Raw genomic sequence first — 21565 nt, 5'->3', positions numbered from 1 at the left:
ATCTGAGCCCTTCCTTTTCATTTTCAGGAGGTCAGGGCAGAAGGCTGATGTTTGTAGTCAGAACACTGCTTCTTCCATGGAGACCCTAAGGTATGCAAAAGGTCCCTCCCAGCTGGCCCCTCTCCCCAGGCATTTGTGTAGGTATCTCTCTTCTCTTCAGCTCCTTTCTTCCTCCCCTCTCTCCTTTTCTTGACTGGTGTGCCTATTCAGTCTTCACATTCAGTGCAGGCTTCAGCTCCAACAAGGAGGCTTCCCTCCATTTTCTAGGACTACTTGAGACTTTAAATACTCAATGCTCTGTACTGTTTCTACTTTTGTCCTACTATGTGGCAGTCGAAATGCCTGTTTATTTATCTGTGGTTCTAATTAGAAGGGATGTGTTAGGAAGGCAGCAACCCACCCATCCTATCTCTGGTGATCGCTAGGGTCTAGCATAGTACCTAGAATGTTCTTGGAGCTTAATAGGTATTTGCTGCCATCCGCAGCTGCATCTTTCCACAGAGGCTTGTCATGTGCCATGTAATTATTCTTCATATACAATTTCCACAGTGGCTTGTCATGTGCAATGTAATTATTCTCCATGTACAATTTCCTTCTTTCTGATGCATAATAGGCAAACGCTTCAGACTCTAGGATGCTGCTGGGAGAAGTGAGGATGGTGTTTCTGTTTGAGGACTGCCTCCCTGGCCCTGTTCCACGTTCATGTGTCCGCCATCCCTCTAATATCCGTAACTAACTTTATTCTTATTCCTTTCCTCTCACCTTGATATGTGCGCAGGGGTTCTTTGAAATGAAACCACAATTAGCATGTACAGTTGTGTTGGTGGATTCTCAGGGAAGTCTGTACTGGGGAAACAACCAGACCCAGGAGACTGCGTGGACAGAACCCTCACTGTCAGCACAATTGTCCAGCCAGCTCTCTTGACTTTTAAGAAGGCTAAAGCAGTTGAGATGGAAGAAGAGATGTGACAGCCACAGATGCAATGGCTGTAGCAATCTCTATGAAGTGGTGTAAAGCTTCCTCTGTGGAATGCTAATGACAACCTGAGAGGGTACCATTTGCTTTCTACCCTTCTTGCTTCCCCTCTTGTTATAATTTTGCAATAAACCCTTCTACTGGCACGATTTTATGGAGGCTCTACTGCTCCATATTTTCATTATTTTTAGTAATTGTCTTTTTCAGCACAAATTGAATCACTTAAATGACACTTTCCATATGCATTTCTGGAACTGAAGTTGAAGTGTCGGCTCACTCGGTGACTCAGATTCATTTGTTCATCTCGTGTCTTTTAGGGCCTCGGGAAAAACTTGGGGGTGAGTAGGGCATGGCTCTAACTCACAACAGGTTTGGTTTCTCAGTAGGTGCAGATAAAACTCAGTAGGTACAAATATACTGTAACTATTATGGGGGAGATGTCAATCCAGTTTTAGAAGTATAGGAACAGAGGCAGTTGGAGGTTGCCTATAATTGCAGTTTCATTGTGTTCTGAGATGACGTAAGAAACGGTCTAGTGTCTGAGCTATGCTACAGTACAGCTACATGTGAACTTTTCAAGCTGTGGTACATTTAAATTTAAAAAGTTTTCAAGGCGGTATTAACCTTTTAGGAAAAACAGAACAAGCTACACAGAGACCTCGCTCTGTGCAAACCAAGTTGACAAAGTGTTTTCAGAGGTCACAGCATCTGGGTGCATTTTTGATTACTGCCACACCTGTATAGGAGTGGTTGTACCCAGTATCCTTGGTCACAACAGAAACAAGCAGAATATGCACTGGACCCATTGGAACCATCCTAAGGATGTCTGGCTCTGTTGGGGAGCTTGGTGAAGCCCTAGCCTGATGAGAGAATGAACACTGCCCAGTGTCCTCACTTCTTCTGCACTTTTAGAATGCTGGATGCCAGCTCACTGGGACTTACACCAGGCCAGGATCTACAAGAAGGTCTGCAGCAATTCATACCAATTACTTGATATATAGGCCCCTTTTATCCATATTCTTTACCCTTCCATTCTTATTTGGCCCAAAGTATCCCAAAGGAAAATGTGGTTTTAAAAATTGCCCTGAACAAGCTATTTTTATGTTATAAGATATAAAAATCACATGGCATTTAAAGAGAAACTAATTGGAGATTTACAAAAAGTTTAGATGTTAAGTGTGCATAAGACTGTCCTGGTGGGGCTGGAGAGATGGCTCTGGGATTAAAAGCTTCTTGCTGCTCTTCCAGAGGACTAGGTTCACTTCCCAGTGGTGGTTCACAACAATCTGTAATTCTAGTTGCAGAGGACCTACCATTCTCTTCTGGTCTCCATGGACACCAGACATGCAGGTGGTACACAGACATAGATGCAGGTAAAACACCCAATAAAATGTAAGCAACCACAGAGCACTTCCCAGGACAGTCACTAAAAACATAGATGCTTAGATGGCAGGAAAGGTACCAAGGAAGGCAGCTCTATGGAGTTAGAATAAGAGCAGGAGTTTCAGTTTTTGAGAATGTCAAAGTCGTTCTGATGGAGGGGGGTTGTGGGTCACACTGGAGAAATACTGCCTTAAGGAGCAATTTCTACAAACAAAAATTCATGATGGCTACCGTGTGACGTATTTTGAGGTGAGAAACAGTGGCTTTATCTCATGGCAAACTGAATTATATTTAATAATTTACATGGCAAATTCTGTTCTTCGAAAGAACAGCAAATCGTTACAAACTGATTTTCTAGGCAAATCTGTGAAAATATGAGAAAATGCAATCATATTTTCTCCCAAATTATTTAACAGTTAGTTGCCAGATTTTCAAGGTGAATTATAAGTCAGCCAACTGAGCGATGAAGCCTGAGACTTCCTTCATTGTTGTATTTGGGACAGAACAACAAAACAAAAACCTGATACAATGGAAAATTCAATTACATTAATCAAAACAGTGTTTGATATGTTTTCTTTTACAAAAGGGTATATTTCCCTTAATAAGTTCAGTAATGTTATCTATTCAAATCACTTAAAATTGTCACAATGTGAACTTTTGAAGATACAGTTAAATGGTTTGCTTTGATTAGTTTTAGCATGAAAACCCTAGACTATTAGATCACACTCACAGATTACAGAAACCCTTAATTTCTTACCTTTTTAAGAAAAAATATTCCCTAAAGATGACAGTCCGTTTGGGGGAAAGACTAGTTTTATATTTCCAGAAGACGCTAAATATTGCTGATATTGCAAACCGAGTTTTCATTACTACTCTTCATTCTATCAAGACACTGAAGGATTTCCCACCAGTTTGCTAGCATGTCATAAAAATTCTCTTTAGCAATGTATGTATTTCTTGATGATTTACTCTTTCCTCCAATTTCAATGACATAGTAGAGAAAATTGGCTGTATATTTTCATGCTAGGCCAACTGCAAAATAAGTGGTGAACAAAGAGTCTGTTCTGACTTAGATAAACAAAATATATTTTAATATCAAACATCAATTAACCTCTGTCCAATGGATGTCTTTGAATATTGACATATTCATTTCCCACCTCTAAATGTGAACTACTTTAAGTAAAACTCAATTGCGGCTCTGCTTCGGTTGACTTTGACTTTAGCTGCTTGGCTGTATCTGTACTTTAAATATGGAGCTCAGTCAAAATTCTTCTTTAAAAAAGCACCTGACCTCAAAGATCCCAAGTAATTACTTTTCAGGCTCCTTAAGGAACACAAAGTTCTTGTTGTTGAGACAGGGTTTCTCTCTATGGTCCTGATGTCCTAGAACTCATGATGTAAACCAGACTGGCTTCTAACTCACAAACATCCACCTACCTCTGTCCCTCAAGTGTTTGGATGAGGGTGTGCAACATTTCACCCAAACTCAGTGACACAAAATTCTCTCTTTAGATATGGTAAGTTGCTTTGGAAAGGGCAACTATTTACTGTACCAAAATATTGGTTGTCCTATGACATAGTTCAAGTGAAAACTTTAGATCAGCAATTAGCTTCATAGGATGACTGTTTTACCTGTTACCCAGTGAAAACTTGATATCTGTACTTGTTTCACACATGAGGAGGTTTCAAATGTCTACTATTTTTTCACATTCTGAGGGCCCAACCTTAGGTATTGTCTCTCTTCCTTCCTATCTGCACTATCAAACCCTGAAAGTGACTTCCCTCAAACCTGCTTATCTTTGATTCATCTAAAAAAGCCTCACAAAATAAAAGGCATGCTTCATTTCAGGGCAGCTGCCTGGCTTTGCTCATTTCTTTTTTTACAGTACTATATGAACATAGGTCTCTTTTAAAGATCAGGTGCTTGATATGTGAAAATTCACTGAGGAATAAAATGAATGTTGTTGCCAAATGATGAAATTGTTAAGAAAACTGAATCACTACAGTTTGGGCCCTGACCATCAATGTTTTCACTCCTTATCGCTCTTTATATTGCTGATTAGTTGATCAGTTGGTAAGATGGGAAGAGCTCTCCCTAAACAGGGGGATCTCCCAAAGGAACAAAGGTGTGTGTGTGTGTGTGTGTGTGTGTGTGTGTGTGTGTGTTAACAATTTTCAACACAGTAGTGCCTCTTATAGTAATATGCCATTATTCTTATTTTCAAGGTCAATTTTCTTAACACCTCCATTTGTTTCTTTGCTTTGAATGCTGCTTTTGAACACCACCAGTAGTGCTATATGCAGGTGTTTTTGTTTGCTTGTTTTGTTTTTGCTGTTGTATGTTTGTTTGGTGAGTAATCATCTTATTTGCCATGCAGAAGTCACTGTGCAGGGCTGACCTTGAGACCATTGCATGGTAGAAAGGGAGAAAAGCAAATATGAAGGGACTAGAGAACAGAAGAAAGAAGAAGAGGAAGGACAGGTAAGAGGACCAAGGGCCCTTGATGACTGACATGCTACTCCACTCTTCCAGGCTGACAGGCAGTTGCAGTTGACAATACAACCACCAACTATCTAAATGAGAACCATAGTGCTCTAAGGGCTCCACGCTCCTTCAGAGAGCTTGGAGCTCGTTACAGTCTAGACACTGAAGCATTAATGCTGCCACAGCCAAGGACTTTTGGAATACTGGTGTTCTGCCACCACAGTGGTCTGAGCTATGCCACCCTGCGTGTTTTAATATTTGAATAGTATCGTTGTACTTCCCTCACTAAGCAAATGTTTAAGACCAAGCACAAGGCAGTTACCTGTTTGCTCAAACACATTGCTCACTCATTTGCGTGTTTTGATGTAATCGCCAGCTTCTAGTATCCTGTTTCAGTGCTGTTTTGTCATTTCTTTGGTCTGAGAAAAACACCCATGACTTGGAGACTCTTCCTTCCTCTCCCCAGCTCCTCACTTCCTTTGTCCCACTGTGACCAGGAACCTGATCTCAGTAAGAGCTCCAACCCCTGTGTTCATCCTAGACTCCCAATGCCTGGTCCACCCTAGACCCTCACTCACCCACTATGTCCACTCTAGATCTCTTGAACTTGGATCATGGGGGTATTTTAAATGTAGCTTTAAGTTAGCATTTGAAAGACTGAAGCCCGATTTTGATGTTTTGTTTTTAATTCTGAATGGAGGACATGATATAGTCAGCATTGGTGAGAACTTCAATCCACCTTTGCTACCTTTCTCCCATTGGTGTTTTCTTGTTTTGTTTTTTATCTTTTGTTTTCCATTTAGGGCTCACAGTGACCATGAAGTTGTGGCAAAGACATTGCTAGGTGGGGACAATCCTGTTACAGTTTAACTCAGGAAAGAACCTGAAAGCCTTCAAGTCCCAGGTCTGGTAGCAGAAGGCTGCTTTCCAACATTCTTATGTGTTAAGGATGCCTAGTTGTTTAGCACTAAAAATAGGGAAAGGGATAAAATAATCCCCTTGTGTGTCACTTTGGGACAGCTCCTGCTTGTCCTTGTATTTGGATGAATTGCATTCTCCTAGACATGCTCTGTCCATGAGACATTCATTTCTAGTAAAACAACAAGTACTGATAACAATGCAAAATAAAACCACTTCCCCTTAGCCATCCTTTCCCATCTGCTCCTTCTAGGGGAAGAGACCTTGAGGTGAGAAACACCTGCTTGAGAACAAAAAAGACAATGCTTGGTGGAGGGATTTGGGCTGCAAGCAGTTGAAAAGCTCTGAATAAGAAAACAGAGACCGTTTTTCTTTTTCTTTGCTGTTGAAAAGGATGGGTCAAGCAAATTCAGAAAAGGAAAGAGGTGGCCCACAGGAAGAGGCTAAAACCAGTGCTCTAAAAACCTTAGCTGCCTGTGAAGAACAGAGGTTGACATTGTCCCATCCACGTTTATATTCAACTTTAATGCCTCCAGCCCCTGAAGCCTTCCGTACTATCTGTCCTGCATGCAATTGCTTGCAACAATTAGATTGCAGTGAAAACTAAGGGGTCTGCCTGCACTCTTGCTTTGTTGTGGCAGCATACAACACAGGGCAAGGAAGAGATGATCTCTAAGTCCATCCAAATTAGAAGAAGCAAGAGACAGAAGCTGGGATCATTCTTGAGAGACCCAGCCTCTTGTTTGTTCATAAATCAACACAGAACAGTAGATATTTCTGTAAACATCCAGCTGGTACCTGCAATTAATTTATTCTGATTTTAAGGAGCACAGGAACACAACTAAAACTTTAGCTTCTTATATTGACAAATTGCACAAGCAACATTTTCTGTTTCCTTAGTGAGTAATTCAGCAACCTGTTTAGCTTTCACACCTCCATAAACTTCAGTCATGGTGGGCAGAGTTCAGCTCCCAGCACTTAGTTAGGTGGCCCACAAAGGCCTCTTGTTCAGCTTCCAGGGATCCAAGGCACTATTCTGGTCTCTTCAGGCACATTTGTGTGTAAACTCATACAGAGTCATTTGTTTGTACTTGAACTCACATACATACAAATATAAAATAAAATGAAATCTCTTTTTAAAATAAAGAAAAATGATCAAGGAGTAAGTCGTGGTCATAGTTATGTGTGTGGAAATAAAGGCATGCATACATACAAATGTGTGTGTGTGTGTGTGTGTGTGTGTGTGTGTAGATGAACTAGAAGCTAGCTTCTGGATGGTAGGCAGAAGCAGAATACCTAGAGAAGCTTCAATCTAGATCCTTAGTAATGAAGTCACATGTGGTAACTCTCCTTCCTCAAGACTGCAGCTTGGGAGAGAGCTATGAGTTCCTTGGGCAGTAAGTCAACCACTGAGTAGGAACTCCTTTCACCACTTAATCTAGGTTTCTTTCTCTTTCTAGTATAGCCTGCAGTGTTTGCCTGTCTGTCCTTAATTGTTTATTTGGACAGGAATCTTTCAGTGCCTGGTCATAAGTCATGTTGTCATACAGGTTGATTTTGAAAATCAATCCAGCCTACTCACTCCCCTGAGAATTAAAAGAAAGTTAAGTCAATAGTTGAGAACAGTTAGGTTAGGTGTGATGGCATACATTATTAATCCCAGCACTAAGGAGGTAGAGGCAAGAGGATCTCGATGAATTCTAGGTCAGCTTGGTCTATTCAGTGAGCTCCAGGACAGCCAGGGCTATCTAGAGAGACCCTGTCTCAAAATGAATTGAGAGTAGTGTTCTATGTGTCTGTCTGTCTCTCTGGCCCTACTCCACCCCCAGAGAAACATGCACAGTTGCTCAGAGAATTGAAGAGCCGTTGTGTGACAAGTGTGGAGACACAGCTGCTGACTTTATTCAGCAGTGGCTGCTTCCAAGTGCAGCTCCTTTCTTTGGGGTAAGAAAAGCCTCATATGGTTTTAGGTTCAATTTTTTTTCTGTAACCAGATGTCAACTGTGGTCAGTTATATTTTGCTGATAGTACCTATTGCTACAGGGGGCTCTATCTGGGGTTTTCCACCTTTCACATGCCAGACAGAATTAGAAATCATTCCCTTTTCCCCTTTGGAGACAATTAAAACAGAATAGAAAAATGTTTCTTTCCTATCTACTAACATTTAAGATAACAGATTCTCTAAACTTTTTGAACTTTTCTTTCTTCTTTATCTATTGGAAAAATACATAATCTAGTGTTCAAGAATGTTCCTGGAACTTTAGAGACATGATATAATTATCATGTTTATGCTTTCTATGAGAGGATAGAAAATTTCCCAGGAATTTTGAGAAATCGGGTAGCTGGATTTCTGTTCCTGGGGCATACTTTAGTTCTTCCAACAGCTGCAGTTAATCATTCTTTTTTAGAGGCCAATTTCATTTTGTCCTTAAAATACAAAACATATACACATAGGCATGATGTTGGCCTATGAGTCCATCATCTTAGAAAGAGTTTTAGTCAAGGCAGAGAGACAGAGGAGCCTTTAATACTATTTACATAGAGACTACAAGTCAAGCTCCGTTTGAAAAGGCTTGCTTCACTTGGCTTAGGGGTTGTTTTAGTGGACCGTATGATGGAAGGCGTCTCCTGTCCAGGTATTATGTAACAGGTTTCCTAGCTTGTTCTTCTAGTTGACTTGGGTGAACGTATCAAAACTAAGTTGGGAAGAGACTTTTGTATTTCATTATCAGAGTCATACTCTGTTTTTCACAGCTTTGGAGATTAAACGTAGGACCTCACTTATGCTGGACTAACAGTCTTCCTCTGAGCTATATCTCCAGTCATTTCCATGCCTGGCTGAGATTGTATTTGATTCCTGAACTTTCTTTTAAATTTTCTGCCTTTCCTGAGAAAATTGAATTTTCACTTTAATGCTTTTGAAATTTTAGGGATTACATGAATTTGATCACACCTGGAATAGACTAAGAATCATCTCACCATATATTTCACACTTGGAAGGTAAGTCAGCCATTGGAAAAATCCTTCATTTATGTCAAAACTGGTCAATGTTTTTGACATTTCCTAAGTGTGATTAATGCTGCCATAATTAATGCCAGTTATTTTGGTACTATTTCTATACATCATTAAATCACCAATTTCAGCCTTTTGGCCACAGGAAGAGGTTTTACAATGAGAAATCATGACACATTGTCACAAAATTTCATAAGAATTTCCCCTCCACAGATGAGAAAGGTGATCGTCTCTTCCACGCAAGGTGAATGTCGCCATAAGGAATCTTTTCTCTGTAAACTCATGGGCATGTGTGGACTGTTGAGCTAAGATTACGATTAAAAGAATAACTGAGATGTGAGTGGGAAGGATTTTGAAGTTCAAATTCAGGACCAAGCAAAGAACCAGGAACCTAAATATACCAATGAGAAAACAGTGTGCGCACCAAAGGAAATAACTTTGCTTTCCTCTTTTCTTGCTCACGCTATCAACTCTTACTGTATTTGTTTTCCACAAAGTATAACCTGGTTGGTTGGTAAAAATGAGGACCTTTCTCAAAGCATTTGCAAGCTCGTAGTCAGTGCTGGGAGGATTGTCTGAGTGTTCTTAGTCAGTGAGAGTAATCTGCAGGTATGTTACCGGCTCCAGGGAAGTATTCCTTAGTTTCCTTTCAGCCTGTTTAACTCATGAAGGGGTGGATGGCTGGTCTCTTTGGATATGCTACTGATTCCTAGAGTAAAGTGCTTTTTAGCTGGTACTAAATGGGAATGGAGGGGAGCTACAGGATATCTCTATTCTAGTTCTCAACAAAACAAAAAAAGTAAAGTAAAGCAAAGTAAGAAAGACATCCAAAATTATTGGTTAGCCACCCTAGAAGGAAGGAAAAATAACCTCATACACAAACTTTAAAAAGTTGTCGAGTAAGGAAAGATGTGGATAGTTCTCACGCTGGAGGGTTCAAACAAAGCTCCTGACTTCTTCTTCAGACTCAGAAGCATCTTGTGGTGGAAGACAGTGATTCTAGAAAACACTGTGAATTCTCACTAATACATTCCACTTCAGAAGAGAGCCTTTCCAAGACTTTTATATTAAAGGCTTAAACTGGGTTAAACCAGAGACAGGCAGATCTCTGTGAGTTTGAGACCAGCCTGGTCTACAGAATGATTTCCAGGACAGTTTCCAAAGCTACAGAGCAACCCTGTCTCGAAAAACAAAACAAAAGAAAACAACAACAACAACAAAGAAGTATCCAGACATGATTGGCTAAGAGTAAGTGCTTCCACAGGGGTTGAAACCTGGAATAAAAGGAAAGAAACAGAAATCTTTTGAAAGACTGATTTCCTAGGGTCAAGAAGGGTGAGAGAATTGAAGTTAAACCTGGGCTCCAGTCTCAAAGTGCACAGACATCCAGAGAGTGAGAACCTAGCTCAATTTGGAGAACGCCTCATTGCCTCATCAGGCTGTACCCCACAGCTGAGCCTGATTCATGCATACAAGGGACACACATCCAGGCTTGTATGCTGAGATACTCCAATGAGACACACTTGGAATAGACACACTCTAGATAAACCTCATTCTTAACTTTCAATGGTATTGCTAACTGTGGAGAAACTTGGCTCTCTGGAAGACGATTTACCCTCAAATCTTTAAGATGAAATTAAGTCTTGAATACCTGTTCTTGTAATAGCCTGCAGCAATAATGTAGGAACAACTGCAGCACACTAAGTTAAAGCATTTTTCAGTACATAGGAAACCAGTACAGTCCTATTATAAAAGCATATGTAAAAGGATAATGTTGAACCCAGAAGAAGGTGGTGATAGCTCTAGGATCTGTGGATGAAAGTCTCCCCCTCTCCTAGAAATAGGCTACTTGCTGTAGACATAGCCTGAAGTCCTTTACTTTACCCCCTTAGGGTGCTAAGTGGAAGCCTTCTAGTTGAACTCTGCTCCAAGCCTAAGTTATTTTTCTTATTTATTTCATTTTATGAGTGTTTTGCCTCCATCTATGTCTGTGTACTACATGTGTGCCCTGGATCTCAGAAGAGGGAGTAGGATCATTAGAACTGGAGTAACAGATAGCTGTGAGCTGCCAAGTGAGTGCTTGGGTCCAAACCCAGGTCCTCTACAGGAGCAATAAATATTCACAACTCCTGAGCTGTCTCTCTGTTACCCACCCCAACTCTTCTTGATGTCAAGTTCCTGTCTGCTGGGTTAGTTGGAGGAACACAGGCACAGATGAGGAGAGGCACAGCATTCTAGAAGCCTTTGATTAATGCTGGCCCGGGATTCATTCCTCTAACTGTTAAGATTATTTCCATAGGTAACATACAGAACAGTTAGTGTTTTTAGTGTTAAGAACACAATAAGAAAGAGGGCTGAACTGAATGTTTCCTAGTAGGTTTTCACTACCTCCTACCCATGAACCAACACCTGGTCCTGGTGGGGTGATTAAGATCCCAGACATGATGCTGGGTGGCTGTGGCGCACGCCTTTAATCCCAGCACTCCGGAGGCAGAGGAGATGGATTTCTGTGAATTTCATACCAGCATGGTCTAAAGAGTGATTTCAGGACAGGCTCCAAAGCTACCAAGAAACTCTGTCTCAAAAAACAAAACAACAAAACAAGAAGTACCCAGACATGATGGTAAATAGTACCAGAACACCTGGAAAGAAGGCTTTTAAGGTAGTCAAAAAGAAAGGTGAGTTTAGAGGTTTTGATGTTTCAATTTTAAAAAAATGTTTAGGGCTTTGTAATTATAAATGGTTCTAGTGTCAGTGTGGGTGGAGGAACCAAAAATGTTATTAGCTCCACATTCAGAAAACAATGTACTATACAATGTTTACAGTTTACAGGTGAGACACTGAGAAGATCTCTTCAGGGTGGACACAGATCTTTCAGAGACTAGATTTTTTTTGAGGTGGACATCTCAAGTATCTCAGGCTGGCTTCAAATTCTTTAAGGTAGTTCCATGACTTTGAACTTCTGATCTGCCTGCTCCCACCTCCCAACTCCTGAATCACAGGCCTGTACCACCATACATATATTTAGACGATGATAATTTTATTTGGGAAGCATATGACTTACAGTGGTATGGTCACTTGTAAGTTTTATTCTTTTTCCATCTTACAAGGGAGAGCAGTTGTGCACCATTTGCTAGAATATTAATCACCACAGGCATGAGTAAGTCTTTCTCACCATGACACAGGGTGACAAGTATTTAGCAAGACATTCAGTAGCAAATTTCACCCACACACCACAATATTGCAAGGATGTCTTGGAAAAAAAACTGGACCAGTCTTGTAGAATGACAACCAAACACCCTTTGTCGGCCTTCATTTTCTAACTACATATGCCTTTATAAACTGCAATAGTATAGTCATTTTTGGGAAATTAAAAACAGCTAAAATATAATATATGAAGTACTATCTCCTAAAACCCCTGTTACTCTCCTACTTGAATCTTGGGCTTAGGGAACATAATAAGTAGCATTTGCAGCATTGACCTTTTGACCTGGATAAGGGGCTGCTATTGTCTTGTAGGAAGTGGCTTTATTAACAAAATGTCATTATCATAGTTCATTGTGACAATCAAAAATGCCTCCAGACAATACAGACATCCTTTGATCATCAGATTTGACCCCTACTAGAATACTGATCTACAAGTCTGCCCACTTCTCTCTATGACGGTTGATGGGCAGCACATCTCTCTCTCTCAATCAACAGACATGAAACACAACCAAGGAAGTAAGTGTAATGGTTATCCTTAAACAAAACCACTTATTGGTCAAATGGATGCATTTCTTTTCCACTGTCCTTCCTAATAAGTCAGTGACCCCCCCCGCCCACAGCCAGCCACTTTCTCACAGAATACTCAATTAGATCTTGGATTTTCGACTTCTCAGACCTCCTACACAAAGGGAAAAAAACCGCCGAAGGAAAACTGACCCTATACTCACATGAGTATCAGTTACGCAACATTCCGTGTTCTACAGTGTCTCCTAGAAGCTGTAACACTCTCCAAACCACAGTTACTAGCAATGAGAAATAACTCACTGTTGGCTGTGTCAGCTTTTCGGAATCTGGTCAGGTCAACGTTGGGTGGTCTGCTGGGCTTGGGTGGAGGCGGGCCCAAGACAGACAGGGGAGGCAGAGGCTTCTGCTTGGGGATTGTTGAATTCTTGTCTTCTTTGTCCTTCTCCTGACTTTGGCCCCATGATGTCCCTGCTGTCAACTTGGAAGGGGCCTTGGGGAATCTGGCCGGCTCCTCCTGATTCATTTTACTCAGAAAGATGTTCTTTGTAACATCTGTTTTCCTCTCTTCTTTTTTTTCTTCAGAGTTTCTGGAGAGCCCTGGGCTCCCTCTGCTTGCAGCAGGTTTTAGAACCACTCCAGCAAAGGGTGAACTTGACGTTCCAATGTCTTTATCCTCTGTGTCTTCCCTAGCTGATTTGAAAGGACCACCCTTGCCCTTGGCCCCTAGTGGCACTGGGGATCCTTTCTGGACAGCCACGTTCTTAGAGGTGCTCTCTTCTTCCTGGGAGTCCTCTGCACTCAGGGATGGCTTCTGGCCAAAAGTGTGTCTGGGAAATCGGGGTTTGGGGTCAGCATCTTGTGTGGCTGGCATGAACTTGCTCTTAGCTCCAGCCACCTTTGAGAACCCTGGCTTTAGGTCGTTTTCGGGGACTGGGGGAGTAGGCCCTGGCTTTGGTCCTGGTGTCTTTAAGTCAGACTCTTGGTTCAAATTGTGCAGCTTGTTCCCTGAAGGCCGTAAAAACGCCGGTTTGGGATCTTCTTTAGGCAAGCTGGTGGGTTTGGGGCTTACAGGTTTCAGAAACCCAGCCTTGACCTCAGGGTCTCTAGAAGCCGAAGTTGGCTGTGTTCCAAATCTTTGGTTCACCCCACTAGGTTTTAAAAATGGGGGTTTGGGATCCTTGTCAGACTTATCCTCATAGGTAGGTTTGGCTGCCAAGGGTGGTTTTGTGGTCCCAAATTTAGGCGTGTTGCTGGGTCCTGCGGGAGGACTGGCATTTCCTTGGTTGTCAAATAGATTCTTTCTTGCTTGTATTCCTGAAGGCGCATTTTGTCCTGCGACTTTGAAGGGCCGGCTGTTGATGGAGACCTCCTCTGTCGGGTTAGTCCCTGTGTTGAACTTCGCCATGAGGGACTTCACATCTGTTTTTCCATCCTACAAACACAGGGAACAACAACAAAACCAGCTGAGAGCCAGAAGTCTCACTTGCGATTTAAAGTACTACACCTTCAAGGGCTTCCTGATCTGCGGCCGGGGTGCCGGGGTGCCGCTGATTGGTTGACCAGCTATTGTAACATTTAAGTTCCTCTATGGCAAAATAAGTTGTGAGGGTTTCTTGAAAAGGGAGGGCTATGGCTGTGCATAAACTTCTGTTTGTCATACAGGGACTCGCTCATTTATGTTGAGAACGTTTCTTTGTCCCCTCACTGTCTGCCTAGCTATCTTGTTGGATTTATTCTTACTCTATATTTCCCTAGACTTTTGCTTCATTTGAAAACTGACCAGCAAATGAATTCTCCCATATTTTACAACTGAGACTCATGTGGAAACTGAACTTAAAAATGAAAGTAGATGCTGTAAATTTAGGCTGTATGCTTTTACCCAGGAAAGCAATGTTAGCATCACTGTGGCTGGCAAGAGCTTTCCTGTTCCTGTTGCATCTCAAGTCTGTTGCTGTTAGAGAGATGTTACAGAACGTCCCAGCCCTTCTAAAAATAACAGAATGGGGTTTCCTTATTATTTATAGGTACAGAGTGCTACTGTGTGACTGTATTCAGACTAATAGGTCTTGAGGTAGAAGCCTAGGCTAGCATAGGGAGGGTCATAGACCAGCGGCAGGGACTCACTGGGGAGTCTCATTTCTAGATCTTTCTCTCAGTCTTATCTCTTCTAGTGCCATGAGGTCCTGCCTCCCCTCCCCTCCTCATGAGAATTAGGAAATTACTCAGGAAAGGCAGCAGACATTCACCTTTCTTTGTTAATATAGTCCAGTTTAACCTGGGAGAAATAACGGTGTGTTTGCTCTTTCCTTCAAAACCAGAGTTTGAGGCGGGGACATGGCTCAGTTAAGAGCATACCTGCCTAGCAGGTCTGAAGCCCTGGCTCAGATGCTTAGCATGAAATATATAAGGCAGGTGAAGTGGTACACTCTGCGGTGCTAGCATTTAGGAGGCAGAGACGGGAAGAGCAGAAGTTTCTGAAGGCTGAGGTCATCCTTGGCTACACAGGGCTACACAGCAAGTCTGAGACAAGACTGAGATAGATGAGATCCTGCCTCAAAAAAAAAAAAAGTTAAAAAGCAGAAAGAACCTCTGAAGCTCCGCAGAGAAAGAGAGAGTATGAGAAGCTACCAGACAGAAGATGTTGCTCAGTGATGCAGCAGGCGCTCAGCATGGGCAAGATACACACACACACACACACACACACACACACACACACACACACACACACGCACGCACGCACGCACGCACACGCACACACGCACATGCACACATGCACACTTGCTGTCTGGTTGGATGGAAATTTATTTCTGAGAGAGAAGTTTTTGATCCTATATTACTTTTTGTTTTGTTTTATTTTTTTGTTTTTCAAGTCAGGGTTTCTCTGTGGAGCTTTGGAGCCTGTCCTGGAACTAGCTCTTGTAGACCAGGCTAGCCTCGAACTCGAAGAGATCCACCTGCCTCTGCCTCCCCAGTGCTGGGACTAAAGGTTTGTACCACCACCACCCAGCTTTTGATCCCTGGTATTAACTATAGTCTTTGTGTATAATTTCATTAAGGTTCATAAAAACAAGGTGGAATAGCATAGCGAAGGACTTAGACTTGGAAGTCAGGTGACAAAGATTATTAATGAGGTTTCTCATCTCCTTATGCAGATAATGGCACTGCTCCGAGGCACTGTGAGTGAGCCCACAGCCCTGGCATGGTGTATAGAGTGTTAGCACTGGCACATCAGCAGGCTTCCTGTTTTTGTGTAAAGAAGAAACCTGATCATCTATTGTCCCTCCTCTCTGCACTGCCGGGGAACCGAGCCCTGCTCTGTCGGAGCAGCTTCACATCTTGCCCATCACAGGGGAAAACCCTTGAAATACCCCTGACCATTGACAAATACCACACATTATTTTTAGTTCTGAAAATATGGAAGTTGTGGATTTAGAATGGAAACTTTAGTCTAGGCTGCTAGTCTGGATCCAGGAGACCCTGCAAGTGTCTGAGCTAAAGGCACAGGCCCTGAAGTCATTGACTGAGGCGCAAGCCTTGATTTTACTACATAACATGGCATTTTCCAAGTCCGCTTTCTTCATCTCTGAAATCAGAACTCTAATCCCACCGTTGACTGGGTTTTTGCTTGTTTTGGTAAATGGGCTAACACAAGTGGTTAGGTATCTGACTCAGTGATAGAGCACTTGCTTAGCAAATACACGACCTTGAGTTTGGTCCCTAGCTCTGAACTGACAAAAAATATAAACAAATGGATCAAGAATTGAATGTAACACATGCTCACTGATTTTTCTGCCATCACAATAGTTTTCAATTCATTCATAATATAACATTGTCTTTTCCAGATAGAGCCAATATTGAAATTATTGACATTAATGTGTCTTCAAACAAGCACACTTATGAATTACACACAGAATTATCATGTGTGAGTCTGATTCACCGTCATCTTGAGAGTTTTTGCTAGATGCTGAAAGAAGGGGAAGGAAAGAGCAATGGGTTCTGATTCACCGTCATCTTGAGCATTTTCACTAGATGCTGAAAGATGGGGAAGGAAAGAGCAATGGGTTCCTCTGTGGGGCCCTTGAAGAAACAGTGAGTGGAGCCAAGCTCACTGGTGTGTTTGGCACATCAACAACTTGAACTCCACAAGAGGACAATTTTCAGGAGTCAGGGTGGGACCAAACTCAGGCCATTGGGTTGGTGGCAGGCATTTTTATCCACTGAACCAACTCACCAGCATCCTCTGCCCCCTTTTAAAGTAAAAACAGTGAATATATACTCTATTTGTAATGAAACCAGAATGCGAGACGATTAATGCTTAATCATTGTTGTCTTCTTTCATCAATGACAAAAACAAACAAAAAAACTAGCTATTCCTGTTAAAATTGAAGCTAAATGTTGATGACCATAGACAAATAACTTAGTACAAATGACACAGTCTAACCAAGGGAATTGTGAATATGAGACAAGTGCTGTACTGCTAAGCCACATTCCAATTGCTTGTGTATATCTTAAAGTGCAAAGGAAATAAAAGATCCACAAACAATAGATAACTAATGAAACTCTAAAGCAACTTGGAAACTCAATTTTGACCTTGTTAAGATGTGTTTGTTGTGCCAGGTGGTGGTGGTGCATGCCTTTAATCACAGCACTCCGGAGGCAGAGGCAGGTGAATATGAGTTCGAGGCCAGCCTGGTCTACAGAGCAAGATCCAGGACAACCAAAACTAAATATAGAAACCTTGTCCCCAAAAACAAAACAAGCAAACAACAAACAAAAGGATGTGTTCATTGTTCTGGGAATTAAAGTAGGAGGAGAATGAATCATCTCTGTGGGTGTCGTTATTCCATCCTGGGCAAAATGGACAAAAGAAAGAAACGTCTTCATATGATGTTCTATAATGTGCTTAATCCCTAGGGAAACATAAGTTAATAATAATCATTTGTTCAATTTTTGAAAAGTTAGTTGATAAATTTTTGGCTTATGTGGTGGTATTTTGACTCACTTGTTCTGAATTGCTGGTTCTTTCCATTGAACACCATTCATTCTTACTCCTGGTATGACTGCCAATATCATGGCCACAGGTACAGTGACATCAAAGAACAACATGAGGCTGTGAGGGGCTTGTGTATAAAGTTCTAAGGGGAGTCCTTTCTAAGGCTTAACTGATTGCACACAAGGAGTAAGAAGCAGGAGAGAGCAAGGACTAGAGAGGACCAGCTTTTATGCTGGTGATGATGAGGTCCCTCAAATGTATGAAGCACTCCATTGAATACAGCCCATAAAAATAACAAAACACAGAGAAGACAGAAATCCTTCTCCGATCTGGAGAGGTTTTGCATCTCAAAGTAGAAAGCAATTCATGGAAATGTAATAGATTCAAGAAGATCCAACAAACATGGAGAAATAGTTTTCAGCCATAGTGGTTTGCTTTGTAGAAGGAAGATGAAGTGTAATACTTATGACAAACCCTAATCAAACACAAAGATGGTAAACCCCAATACAGAACAGCAGACTTACAATGAGATTTATTTCCCTCCAATAGCATGGCACAAACATTTAGCTAATTATAATTTGCATATGTAGTATGTACACTGTCTACTTGGTGAGATATAAAAACAAGGAACTGATTTTATTTTCCTTTCCCTCTTTAAGAATATGCCTCCTCCCGTGCAAACATTCCCTTCTGGCCTGGAGCTTTCTCCCACGATGTAACATTAAATACACTGGCTGATGGACTGAATTTTACTTGAACTTCTCTGTGACTGATCACAGAGGAGCTGGGAGATTATCTCTTCACTTCTCGGTTAACCTCAGGCACGAATCCATTCTAACATTTCCATCCCATTGCAAAAGGAAGGTTGTGAGTTCCAGTTAGCTGAACCTTTGAGGCTGGAGTGAGCACAAGGCCCCTTTTCAACAGGATGTGGGAACTCGTCTCTCACCACAAACTAAGTTCCTGAGAGCAGGAGCCTACTGCTGCAGAGTGCAGGCATGGGTGGGAGGAGCTGGTGGCAGAAGCCACAGTGACAGCCTTAGTTGTGACAACCCTTTCCACATGTGAAGGTCGAGATGCTTTTTTGATATGCCACCAGCCAGCAATCCCATATCCCCAGTGGCTTACACTGTGAGGGAAAATGCCCTTGGAAAAATACAACAGGCACCCATTGGCTCTCCCAAGGCTGTGTGTGTTTGTCTATTTCTTTATGGTAGGTTGACCTGAAGACACTGTCAGAGAATTTCTGTGGGTATCACATTGTAGCATTGGCTCTAATGCTACCCGGTGCACCTGTTAAAACCAGGACCGTTGCCTGTTTCTGCTTTGTAATTGGAGGGGAAAGAAGCAAGAGGGTTTATTTAGTAAGCCATAAAGCCCTGATGCCGATGATCTGGCTCCCAACTAACTGTTTTGCATTCTCAAGGTATGTCAATCAGTAGGGTTTTCACATGCCCCCTCAAAGACTAGGAACTTGGACATCTCTAACTTGTCACTCTTCTTTTTCCTTGTTATCTGCTTAGATGCCTCATACACACTGTCTTAAGTTTGTCATGACCTCCAAAGACTTTAGCATAAATAACAGAAGGGGTTAAACACAACTTTCTGTGTGTCTTTCATACTATTGATATGAATAGAGATGGGGTACAGAGCTCACAGAGGATGATGAACAGTCCTACTATAGGTGCTTGGCTTGCTTTTCTAATTTATATATATGTGTGTGTGTGTGTGTGTGTGTGTGTGTGTGTGTGTAAATAATCTGCTTAGGATTTTAAAGTTCCTTTAACTTACATTATCAAAGTGTGTGAAACTAGAAGATTGCCTTTGAAGAATTTACTTTTTAACTATTGATCTTATAGATAATGATAAAAAGTTTTTGCACATATGTTGTCTGTTGCCGATTTGAGTCTTGGGAGGATTACTGCTTATCCTATAACATAGGATAAGCCTCCAATTGTCATAGCTTTCAGCTAGTCTTTCTTGTGATTGTTTTCTAAAGCCAGCAGGAGAAAATACAGTTTGCTAAATACATAATAAACATCCTGTTGACTGAGAAGCTAGTCTGAGGCAAGAGATCTGCTCAGATGGCAAACTAAGTAAGACAGGTGGCAACTGCTGCTTGTTGAGGGATTCAGAGTTTTAAGCAAAGTAAAAAACAGACATTAAGTGGTGTGTGGAAGGTTCCAGAACAGAAACAGATGGCATTTTGAACTATTAATCCACAGACTGTGACAATGCAGACACTTCTGTCTCATTTCCTACCTTCCTTCCAGACCCCATCCCATTCTGTCTCTTCCCGTTCTGAAGGAAACACATGCAGTATTTAGTGTCAGCCTTCAATATGATCACCTTCAATAACACCTCTACTTAGTGTCAGCCGTCAGCATTACACTCACCTGACAACTCTTGCTTTCTCTCTCTGGCACAGTGACAAGCCTCTGTGGGAGCTAAGCTGCTTCCTTCACCGTTGGTGTCACAGGGCTCCTCACTGGATCACACCCTTTCTCATTAAAATTGTGATGCTCTCCATTTCACACTTCCTGTGGCATACATCTTGTGTACCCAGCCATCCTCTTTCCCTCACCTTTCCAAGGGGCCTCTGACTTCATCTGCTCAGGGTTCTCATTCACTCACTCACCATTTCATTCATTCATCAAGATATTGGTTCATCCTATTTGAGAGTTCTAGACATCCACTGTGTATGAATTGAATCTAATATATCTCACGTAGCTTATTGCCTGTTCTTTATCTCCATTTACTCCTGTGTTTAGCAAAAAATTGATGTATTCTGGTGTCTTATTTCTAATTCTATTATTGGGAAGAATAACATGTCATTAAGTGCAAAATTCCATATACAAGAGGAGGAAAATTCTGGCACATGCTATCTCATAACCTCTGAAGACCCTTGACTAAGTGAACTAAATTGGTCACTCAGGAACTAACATCATGTGGTTCCATTTACATGAGGTACCCAGCACAGTCAGATTCACACAGGCAGGGTGATTGCCAGAGGCTGGGGAGGATTGGAATGGGGAGTTAACCCTTAATGGATGCCCAGTTTCAGATGGGAAAAATGAAATGTTCCTCAAGGGATGGTGGGGGCTGCACCGAAATGTGAATGTATGTGATGCAGAATTGTGTACTTACATAGTTTAAGTCAGTGGGGTTGGGCAAACGCCTCAGTGGTTAAAGTGCCTGCTCAGCCTGAGGACCTGTGTAAAGGCTACATGGAGATGGTGGCTGCCTGTAGTTCCAGCCGTGGAAGACAGAGGTGGCACCCCTAGAGCAAGCTAGCTATCGAGACAAGTCCCACTGGTAAGCTCCGGGTTTGATTGTAAGATTGACTCAATGAATAAGGTTGAAGAGTTCTGGAGTAGGAATCTATGATTCTCCACCAGCCTTAAACTCTCAAACAAACAAACACACACACACACACACACACACACACACACACACACACACCATAGACAGACACACACACAGACACACACACACCACAGACACCGAGACACACACACAGACACACACACAGACACACACACACACACACACACAGACACACACACACACACAGACACATACACATACACACACACACTGTTAGTATTCAGGCATCTGTACTGACTTGTCCTTGGGGTTCTGTCAGGAAACAGCCTTAGCTGCAGCCACTAAGATCACCACCTGTGCATATTCACTATGTTCCCTTTTAAAAGGTCCCTGCCACCTCCCATATCCCCCTCTTTCTGTTCTCCCTTCCCCCCCCCTTTCCTCTCTCCTGCTGCTCCCATGCCTGGAGGACAGCCTCCCACAAATCTGTAGAAGATGCTGGTAGAGGTTCAAAGCTAGACATCAAATCTTGGGGAGTTATGGTGCATCAGCTCTTAAGAAGGATGGAGAATGTAGAAACTGACTGCTTTCAGAAGGTCCTTGATCAAGAGGACTCCAATACCAGACTGGCCTGATGGGAGACCAACTTGAAGGACGGAGCCATTAGAACCTGATTCTGTCTGACACTCTGACTTAAGACTTCCTTCTGTTGTTACAAGCCACAGTTTGTGGTATTTTG

At 42.0% G+C, this 21565-nt stretch overlaps 1 protein-coding gene across 3 annotated transcripts in view; it reads right to left on the bottom strand.

The window, feature by feature from the left end:
- The window catches only part of Fyb1 (FYN binding protein 1), a 124524-nt gene that overhangs the window by 63684 nt on the left and 39275 nt on the right, over positions 1-21565 (bottom strand). For all 3 annotated transcript variants that reach the window (XM_021231761.2, XM_040757619.1, XM_005077982.4), the window contains exon 2: positions 12807-13938. In XM_021231761.2, the coding sequence (XP_021087420.1) occupies positions 12807-13938 (1132 nt within the window). The remainder of the gene's footprint in view (positions 1-12806; positions 13939-21565) is intronic.

Source organism: Mesocricetus auratus, unplaced genomic scaffold, assembly GCF_017639785.1.
Source record: "Mesocricetus auratus isolate SY011 unplaced genomic scaffold, BCM_Maur_2.0 Super-Scaffold_100015, whole genome shotgun sequence".
Classification (NCBI taxonomy): Eukaryota; Metazoa; Chordata; class Mammalia; order Rodentia; family Cricetidae; genus Mesocricetus; species Mesocricetus auratus.
The sequence above is the reverse complement of the archived record's forward strand: the minus strand, read 5'-3'. Positions and strand labels throughout refer to the sequence as shown.